Source organism: Phodopus roborovskii, unplaced genomic scaffold (genome assembly GCF_943737965.1).
Source record: "Phodopus roborovskii unplaced genomic scaffold, PHOROB, whole genome shotgun sequence".
In the NCBI taxonomy this organism is placed as follows: Eukaryota; Metazoa; Chordata; class Mammalia; order Rodentia; family Cricetidae; genus Phodopus; species Phodopus roborovskii.
The window spans coordinates 13336807-13346987 of record NW_026126547.1 but is presented as its reverse complement, the minus strand read 5'-3'; the positions used below and the strand labels follow the sequence as shown (position 1 = coordinate 13346987).

Genomic DNA, 10181 nt, shown 5'->3' with positions numbered 1-10181 from the left:
CTTCATCAACAAGTACAATGGGCAAAAACACCTTCCCTGTGGACCCAACACAGTGATGGATGTCAGCCATCTTGAAACAAAGAAGGTCTGGAAAGTCACTGGAAACAAGGAAAAGCACAACCCCAAAGCTGCTTCCCCTAGAAGGATGCATACTTTGACCTGTCACAATCAAAGGTCATCCAGGCTTTTAGGCATGAAACCCAAATCCAGCAATCAAAGAGGCAGAAAACCCAGCCAAGAGTGAAATGGCTTAGGAGAATGGGCACTCCCAAGTGTGACTTTGGATTCTCCACTGTGGTAGCTGCGCACAGGTCAGGGCCCCATCTGCTTTTGCTCAGTTCTGTGAGGCAGGCAGGTGGGCAGGCACTAACAGGGGCTGTCATTGCTTTCCTCAAGGGCTGTGGTGATGTCTTGTCAAAAGCAAAGCCCAGCTTCCTGTGGACCCCTCCTGTGTGCTGGGGGGTCACAGTGCAGCCTCATCAAAGTTCTGGTGACAGCTTCTTCGACATTTTTTTGCCAATTTCTTTGCTTCCAGCTTATCTGTCTCATGCATTGGATCTGTGCACATACATTTGTAATTTTTAAATTTTTATTTATCTTTATTTATGTGTGTGGGTGTGTGTGGGGGTGCATCCACAGCACACGTTTAAAGATCAGGGAACAACCTCTGAAAGTCAGTTTTATTCATCAACTATCTATTCATCAACAAACATACTGTGAGGACATGCACGAGCACTCATAGGATGCTGGGGTGCGGGTGGTAATGAGATCACCTTGCACAGCACAAACCTGAGAGGCTCACCAGAAGACCAGAGAGCCAAGAGCTGTTAGATAGGCCCCGGTCGAGGCCCTCCCAGCTCGTTTGGCCTCAGCATTCCTTCTGGGGTGGGGAGGTAGTTGCACTGTGCCGGGCACTGCCTTATCAAGAATCAAAGATTTGTTCTGAAGAAACAGTTAGTGCATTTGAGACGAATAAATAGAACTTTCCAAGGCCACTGGCTGGGGAGGAGCTGGGGAGGTTGTGAGCAGAGTTAGCAGCCTGGGCAAAGAGAGAAACGGTGAATGGCAAGGCTCTGAGAGGGCCAGTTAGTGATGCTGCTGGGAGTCCCAGTGTGGGGGTGGGGTGTCTCATTGGTGGCCAGGCACTAGAGGTACAGAGGGTGTAGAACCAGGAGGCTTTGCCAACAGAAGCTTAGGCTTTATCCTAGAGTAAGCAAGCATTCAGGACTATGAATCAGTTCTGGGAGGCATGTACATTCCTGCACGAGTGCTCAAATGCATTCACACACACACACACACACACACACACACACACACACACACACACCCATAAGACAAATTCAAAATTTACTTTCATTCTCATTGCACTGGACATAAACTATACTCCTGGGTATTGACTTATTTGCGGTATCTGGAAGATTTCCAGGTGTCTCCCAGCTTAAGGCTAGTCACTCAAACACCCAATCCTACGCTCTCAAGCTTCAGTGAGTTCCCACAGTGTCCTTGCTGGTATGCCCGGGCCGTGCTGTTTCTGACATCCCACAGCTGTGCTCTCTGTGGTCCTATGCTGACTTTGCCTTACGTGGGTGACAGAAAGCGATTCTGTTTCTCAGTCCCTTTCAGAGAAAGCTTAGCATCCCTCCCCCACTCTTGGAGGATGACTACCCACCTATTCACACCCCACTCTTGGAGAATGAACACCCACCTATTCACACCCCACTCTTGGAGAATGAACACCCACCTATTCACACCCCACTCTTGGAGGATGAACATCCACCTAGTCACACCCTACTCTTGGAAGATGAGCACCCACCTATTCACACCCTACTCTTGGAGGTTGAACACCCACCTATTCACACCCTACTCTTGGAGGATGAACACCCACATATTCACACCCCACTCTTGGAGGATGAACACCCACATATTCACACCCCACTCTTGGAGGATAAACACCCACCTATTCACACCCTACTCTTGGAGGATGAGCACCCACCTATTCACACCCCACTCTTGGAGGATGAACATCCACCTATTCACACCCCACTCTTGGAGGATGAACACCCACCTATTCACACCCCACTCTTGGAGGATGAACATCCACCTATTCACACCCCACTCTTGAAGGATGAGCACCCACCTATTCACACCCCACTCTTGGAGGTTGAACACCCACCTATTCACAGAGGGTTGTGACAGGGGGTGAGGCTAACAGGCTGGGGAATATCAGTTCAGCTATCTGGGTGGGTGTGGCCAAGCTTCCTGACTCACTGGCAGAGGATGAGTAGACAGGGAAGGAACAAAGCTAACCCTGTACCACCACCATGGGCGTGGCACTTCACCCTGGAGATAGCTACACATACCTTTCAAACCACTCAGCCTCAGAAAAAAAGAATCTCATCCCTGTGATTGCCACAGCCAGTTCTAGTGTGAACTTCAGCATTAGACAGGGACAGATTACTGTAAAGTCAATAGTGCTTAAGGTCCAGGGACCATGGAAGGACTCTGGCAATGGAGCCATAGCAATACACATGGCAGATAGACAGTGTGTTAGTCTGCCTGTGCTGTCATAACCCTTAAACAAGTCATGTATTTGTCACAGTTCTAGAGGCCGAGACATCCACAGATGAAGGGCTGGGTAATTTGGTTCCTAGTAAGGATGCAGGGTTAATACTGTTGGTCAGTGTGACAGGGGCAGCGTGACAGAGACAGCGTGACAGTGAAGAGACTGTCTTCTGAGTATGTCTGTGAAGGATTTTTTAAAATCCAACTTTTATTTTCAATAGTCCCGTGAAGGATTATTTTGTTCAGGTTAACTGACAAAGGAAAATACATCCTAAATGTGGGTGGTGCCATTCCCTGGGCTGGGGGGCAGAGCAGCATGAAGTGGAGAAAACCAGCTCATCCCCAGTGTCCTTTGACAGCGGATGAATATGAGCAGTGCCTCAGGCTTCCGCCTCCCGTGACATGGTGGGTACCCTGGAGCTGTGAGCCAAATAAAGCCCTGCCCTCATTAAGTTGCTTTTGTCAGAATATTTTGTCACAGAAGCAGGACAAGTAACTAATACAAAGGACTCTTCTGCCTTGCAGACAGCCACTTTCCCAGTGTCTTCACACTGGGGAGGAAGAGCTCTTTTCTCTCTTCCTCTTCAGATGCCTTCATGGGGGTCCTGTACTCATCACCTCATCTAATCCTAATCACTTCCAAAGAGCCCATTTCCAAATGACACACTATTGGGGTGAGGGCTTGAATACGTGAGTTTAAGAGCAAACAGCCTATGGCATTATATACACACATCACAATTCCCCTACAGGAAATGTATGCAGATGCATAACATGTAGAATATAGACATATACATATGTTGAGAGAAAGTTGGTATCCCTCTTTCTGCTTTCTGTCCCATTATTATGCTTCCCCCTCAGGTAAGGCCATCCTGGAGTAATGACAGACATCTTGAGGACCCTGTCAAGGAGAAGTTGTCAGAAAAAAAAAAAAAACATTGGATGTGAGTTTGTGATCAGGATGGGGAGGGCATGAGGTCCACTCTGCCAGCTCCCTCAAGGCCCAGCCCTGCAGGCACAGAGGGATGCTCAGAGGAGAGGAATGTGGTCCAGGGCACCCAGCCCTGAAAATAGTCCAGTAGAGGATTAAGATGGATGAAGCCAGAGCATTTTTTATGGGGAAACCCTTCTCACTCAGATATGAAAGCACCCTTTGTGGAGAACCCTCTGGCTTTAACTGCTGTCCTCGGGACGCACAGCACACTGCCAACAGTGAGTCTGAAGCTGCAAGGAATTTCCCTGTCCATAGCTGATAAAAGCACACTTCCAGCACCTCAGAGGGAGACAGCTATCTGTTCTCTCAAAGCAACGAATGTGGTCCGAAGCTATGAAGAAAACTGCTAGCAAGGTAATGGGCAACAAGTTGGTTTAAATATTATTTTTCTGACCCCTGTGTCCCTGGTATTCTCCATAAACAGTTCCTCATAATCTCCTTCGACATTCTAAATGTAACTTTTCCTCCCACCTTGCTCTCTTTCACCTGCCGGGGGTCTTCCCTGATGGCCCTGGTCAGGGTCATGGGTGGTCTGGGAACTGGAGCAGCGTGCTGGATGGAATATCAGCACTTACTTAGAACCTCCCCTCCACACCTCCCCTTTTACAGAAGAGGAAACAGATCCAGAGAAGCAGAGATACTTGTATAAGGTCACACCGTAAGCTGAAGTCAGAAGTGGAACACAGGACTCGGGCTCTTAGTCCAGTGCTCTTTACATAACTATACCTGTGGTTTTCACGATTCATTATAAGCAACCAAACTGCTAAAGAAAACTTTCCGTTTTCTAAGGTGTGCCTGTCTTCAGGCACAACTCTGCCCATAGTTTTCCGACATGGGTGCTTCAAAATCACTCCTGTTTGAAAGCAGATCTTTAGGCCCCATCGGAGAGACAGTGATTCCTTAGAACTAAGATCCAAGATTAGAAACTGGTGATTTTAGGAACTTCTCCCAGAAAAACTGGGCAGGCTGCAAATGAACCAAGTCTATTCAGCCCAGAGTTCTTACTCCTCCATCTCCCACACCCCATGTCCCCTCCAACCCTCCCCTCCAATTATAGTGGGGAAGAGAGCACTAGCTCTTTTGCTGACTTCTTACTGTCCTGCCTTTGAATATACACTCTACTGCAGGGGAATCCTGAGTTTAAGTCCAGCCTGATTTGCTTGCAAAGCTGCTGTTAAGGGGAAATACAGAGTGGGCTCCAGGAAACCGCCTAGAATCTACACAACAAATAGACTTCAGATTCCATGTTGTTTTTGGAGAAACTACTCTTGGAATTCCTCAGGGTTTACTGGTCTTCCAAATGAAATATAAAATCTGGACCTTGTCACATCCAATTTCATTAATGACCATGGGGACAACCACAAGGCAAATCAGGGATAGCTGGTGTTACTAATTTTGACTGAGGGATTTAACAGTTTTGATGCTAACTAACAAGGACACAATCTGTTTGCTCCAGATGTCAGGAGTCTTGTGAGATTTGGCAAAGTCTGGACAAGCACTATTGATTTCCAAACAAAGCAGATGACATTGGTGGCCTTAACAATCAGGGTCCCTAATGAGGAACCAGCCTGCCTTCATCTTAGGCTTAAAAGCCATCTTATAGTAAAGACAAACTATGTTCATTTCTATTTATGATCAAACCTGTTTCTCAAGGATTGGGCTATGCCCCACCTGTAACCTTAACTACTATGGTTCTACATGGCCGGTTCTAGGAATGGAAAGCATGTCTTTGTTTCAAAAAGTTGCTTATAACCATCTTGCAACCCTACCTCTGTTTCAAAAGGTTCTTGGACAACCTATGACTACCTTGTCCTGACTACCTACCTGTTGCTATGACTACCTTGTTATGCCCACTTTGCAACCCTGTCTTTGTTTCAGGAGGTTGTTAAGACTAACTTGTTTTAATGTTCTGCTCCTGTAATCCAGCCTCTTTTGCTCACCAAATCCCCCATTTGGAACCCCCCTATTTCTGAGTTATAAACTCTTGTCTTCCTCACCACCACCGCTAACGTCTCGAATCCCAGCTTGGGGAGAGACAGCCTGTGAACAGGAATAAAAAAGCTTGCTTTAGTTAACTGTTGGATTTAAATAATTTGGCCATGATGATTTGGATCAGTGGTCTTTCTCCTTCCATTCTGGGGACTAACACTGCATCAGCTTAAGTTAGGAGAAGGGCTCTCCCTCAGTGCATCGAGATAATGTATGCAAAACTGCGGATCCCTGAAGGCTGTGTATGCCTGGTGTTTCCATTCGTGTGTGTGTGTGTGTGTGTGTGTGTGTGTGTGTGTGTGTGTGTGAAGTCTGATCTAGAAGCCTCCAAAAAGTAAACTAAATCTGATCAATTGGTGTCCCCTAAACCAGCTGGTGCCCCCAAAAGCACATGAATGTGGACCCAACTAATAACTCAGCCCAAAGGAACCCTTCAGGCACTACAATTCTGTTCTTACATAAGCTGAGAATGGTTATCAGTGGTGATGTGACGGCTTTATTGGTAACAATCAAAATTGCCAAAAACAGCTCTCAGAGGTGCACAGGTCTTCACATAAAATTCCATAGGGCTTCCAGGGATGTCCGGAGCTCTTGAAAAGCCACCCAAAGGCCTTCTGTTTCTCTACCTACCTACCCAGGGGGCTTGTCATCTTAAATACATAGCTAATTTACTTTCTCTGACTTTTCTTCTTCCTCCATGCTCAGTGTCCTACATTTTAGTCCAAGAGGGGAGCCAAGCTAGGCAAAGTGGTGCATGGCTATAACCCCAGCGGGTTGAGAGAGAGGCTGAGACTGTGGAAACAAAGGAAAGGAAAGGAGAAAGGAAAGGAAAGGAAAGGGGAGGGAAGGAAAGGAAAGGAAAGGGAAGGAGAGGAGAGGGGAGGGGAGGGGAGAGGAGGGGAGGGGAGGGAAGGGAAGGACTCAGTTCTAAAGATGAATCTGTGTTCAGGAAGCAATCCCATCTGGGCCTCTCAGTCATGGAGGCTGATTCTAGAGACAGCACTGTCACAGGATTTGAGAAAGACCTTGCTTCATTCTCAGAATTAACATAAGAATTAATTGGATCTGTGATTCTGTCCTGGCAGAGAATTCCAGAGACCCATGATTCATTGGCTCAACAATCATAGGTTCCATTTCGGAATCTCCAATGATAAGAACACTCACTCTCTGGCTACGCACAGGGAAACGATGGCCTGGTACATCTGCCCTTGCAAACTAAGCCCATTTAGTCAACCGTGAAGACCACATCTTGACGGTAGGCATCTCAAAGTGTTCCACAGCCTCTTCAACAAGCGGAAGTCGGAGTCCTGCCTTTTCACTGGTGACACACAGAGAAGTATGCCAATTCCTGCCACAAAAACAAGCGGGTCACCATTTCTACCCAGAGGACCCTACAATGTAACCAGGAAAGCAAGACACAACACACCTGAGAAGTGCCGCAAAAGAGGGACAAGCAAAGCCACAGGGTTTCAGGTGTGAGAAATTACATCTGGGTGCAGTAACCTATGAGGGTGGATGGGAGTGCTCTGTGAGCCTGGGCACTCCGCACACACAGTGACTGGATCTGCCTTGCATTTCTCCAGTTACCCATGCAATAAAGTTGTCTTGCTAGTGGAGCCCACAACACAACTTCTGTTAGCTCTGTCACCACACAACACATGAATATGAACTCGGTGGCTTCAGACCACACATGCATTACCTCACAGGTTCCGATCATCAGGACCCCCGCCACTGAGTAGCTGAGCTCTTGCTCAGCATCTCACAAAACTGAACTCCAGCGTCCACTGGACTCTACTCCCATCTGGAATGTCTCCAAATCCATTCAGGTTATTGACAGATGTTATTGTCTTGCAGTTGTAGGGCTGAGGCCCCTATTGTCTTGCTAGCCATTAGAAGGGGTTACAGTCAGGAGCCAGAGGGCACTCATATTTTAGCTGTGCCCCCCTCCTACAGTAAGGTGACTTCTTCAGATACAGTCTTTAGGGAGGACCCACATCCTCTCTTAAAGGGCTTCCCTGTAGAGCTGAAGAGACAGCTCAGCAGTTAAGAGCCCTGTATCGCTTTCAGAGGACTCAAGCCCCAGGGAATCCAGTACTGTCTTCTGGCCTCCACCATGCATGTAGCAAGTACACATGTACTTACATAAAATTAAACAATAAAGGAGCCTTTAAAGAACATGCTTTCTTACATTCTGTCCAACTGACATAATCAGGAAACCCTCCCTTTGAACTGATCCAGAGTAAAGAGGGCCTCAATTGTAGTATAAAACCCTTCACTTTCCTAGATCATGCACCCTAATCATGGCTCAAAATGCCATCACATTCCCATGTCCCCTCAGAGAGAGAGGGAATCACAGGGATGGGCATTCTAGGGACAGGAAACATTAGTGCCATTGCCGGTCTGCAGTGGCAAAAGCAATATCAAAAGGTTTAGAGACAACATAAGAACACAAGTCATGGCCGGATGTTGGTGGTGCAAGCCTTTCAGTCACAGCACTTGGGAGGCAGCGGCAGTGATCTCTGTGAGGCCAGCCTGGTGTACAATGCTACACAGAGAAACCATGTTTCAAAAAACTTGCCTCTCCTGTACTAATTCAAACTGACAGACCAGTGAGAGGCCAAGGAAAGGATGGTGAACATGGAAAGAAATGGGGTAGATTGTATCTCTAGACATGACTACCACACTATAGAATATGTTCACTACAATTTGTGAACATTATAATAAAGTGTGCGCGCACATACACGCACGCACGCACGCACCCCACATGTTATTCTTACAATGTGACATTGAATTCTTCCCGTTCACTGGTCCGGCCTATTCACCATCTAACAGACTTGGCCAGTGGGGGCAACAATAGAGCGGCACTAAATGTATCGGCACACTATAGAAAAGGGAACACTAAAGAGGACAAGTCACAAAAATGCCATTTTTTCACTTTGTCCCTTGAGAACACCCCCCCTACCCTCTCATCCCACCCCTCACCCCCACCTTCCACCCCGCCTTCACATACTCACAGAGAAGCCACACACAGTGCAACAAGAGCTGACAGTCCCAGCCGAAGTCCCAACAACAGCCAGCATCAAATGCAGATATGTGGGCAAAAGAGCTTGCTAGCTCCCAGCCTCTGAGTCACCCCTCACCTTCTGGGCCACATCAGGGACTTCCACACAGAAGCAGAATGGAGCTGTCCCTTCTAAGCCTGAATTACAAACAAATGGTTGCTATTTGAAGCCTTTGGTTTGAGGTGGTTTGCTGGACAGCTACACAGGACAGGATCAAAGGTGGAAGGTCGGGCTGCTGTGGCAGGACTCCGGGCGAAGCCAGGGCTAGCCCAGCCCCTTCCCAAGCAGAACGATAGAAGCAGCCAACAGAGCCTGGGGCCAGCCTTCCCTTTCTGCTTTCTTCTGGGCTTTCCCCTGGCAGGGATTGAGAACCCTGACCTACTGTCCAGAAGGGACTGGCTTACTGTCTAACTCTAAGCAAAGGAGAAAGCAAGAAAATGGGGGAGAAGGCTGAAGAGAATAAAGGACAAGAGACGCTGGCTTTAAAGCTGAAGCTCATGGGAATGGAGGAGGCTGGCAGACAACGAGACAGATTTGAGTAAGAGGTATCCCAAGTGGTTCTCAACCTGTGGGTCTCGACCCTGTGACAAACCTTCCTCCATCTCCAAAAATATTTACATTATGATTCATAACAGTAGCAAAATTACAGTTACGGCATAGCAGTGAAGATAATTCTATGGCTGGGAGTCACCACAACATGAGGAACTGTATTAAAAGGCCACAGCATGAGGAGGGTTGAGAACCACTACCCTAGATGGAGTCCCACCCTTACACACGCAGGAGAAAGGTAGCCTGGCTCTTTCGCAGCTTGTCCTCTGTGCTGGTTACTTTGTGTCAACGTGACAGAAATCCAGACACAGCTGGGAAGAAGGTACTTCTGTGGAGGACTTGCCTCCATTACATCAGCCTGTAGGCATGTCTGTGAAGCATTTTCTTGATTTCTAACTGATGTAGAAAGGCCCAGCCCACTGTAAGCAGTCCCTGGACAAGTGGGCATGGCCTGTATGAGAAAGGTAGGTGACCTAGTGACAGAAAGCTAGGCCGTCAGCTGTGCTCCTCCATGGTGTCTGCTTCAGGTCATGCCTTTCCTTTGGGTTCCTGCCTTGGTGTCCTTCAAAGATGCACTATAATCTGTAAGCCCCATAAATCCTCTCCTCCCCTCCCCTCCCCTCCCCTCCACTTCCTTCACTCCCCTCCCCTCCCCTCTCTCCCTCTCCCCTCCTCTCCCCTCCCCTCCTCTGCTCTTCCCTCCCCTCCTCTCTCCTCCCCTCCCCTCCACTTCCTTCCCCTCTCCTCTCCTCTCTTCTCTTCCCCTCCCCTCTCCTCCCCTCCTCTCCACTCCCCTCTCCTCCCTTCCTCTCCCCTCCACTCTCCTCTCCTCTCTCCCCCCCTACTCCTGTGTAGTTTGGTGAGTGGTTTGACACAGTAACAGAAAGCTAAATAAGCATCCCCACCGGTTCTGAAAATAGGAATCTGGCTTCTAAATACAAACTGGATTTCCCAAAGCTGTGCCACGTCCCACAAAGCATGCAATTCCAACTGTGCAGCTGCATCTCAACAGCCACTGTAGTTTTAAA

The 10181-nt window shown here is 48.0% G+C and overlaps 1 protein-coding gene across 1 annotated transcript; it reads left to right on the top strand.

Annotated features, from left to right (window-relative positions):
* Positions 1–258: 258 nt before the first annotated feature.
* On the top strand, positions 259–2193 carry LOC127233897 (uncharacterized). Its single transcript, XM_051200566.1, has 2 exons — positions 259–311; positions 1614–2193. Exons 1-2 carry the CDS (start codon positions 259–261, stop codon positions 2191–2193), a joined length of 633 nt encoding a protein of 210 aa, XP_051056523.1.
* Positions 2194–10181: the final 7988 nt, after the last annotated feature.

Bases quoted from the DNA above. Each gene is read 5' to 3' on its own strand.
- LOC127233897 (XM_051200566.1), top strand. From the start codon at position 259: ATGGGCACTCCCAAGTGTGACTTTGGATTCTCCACTGTGGTAGCTGCG. The intron at 312-1,613 runs GTCAGGGCCCCA...TCTGTTTCTCAG, and splicing joins ACTGTGGTAGCTGCGCACAG to TCCCTTTCAGAGAAAGCTTA.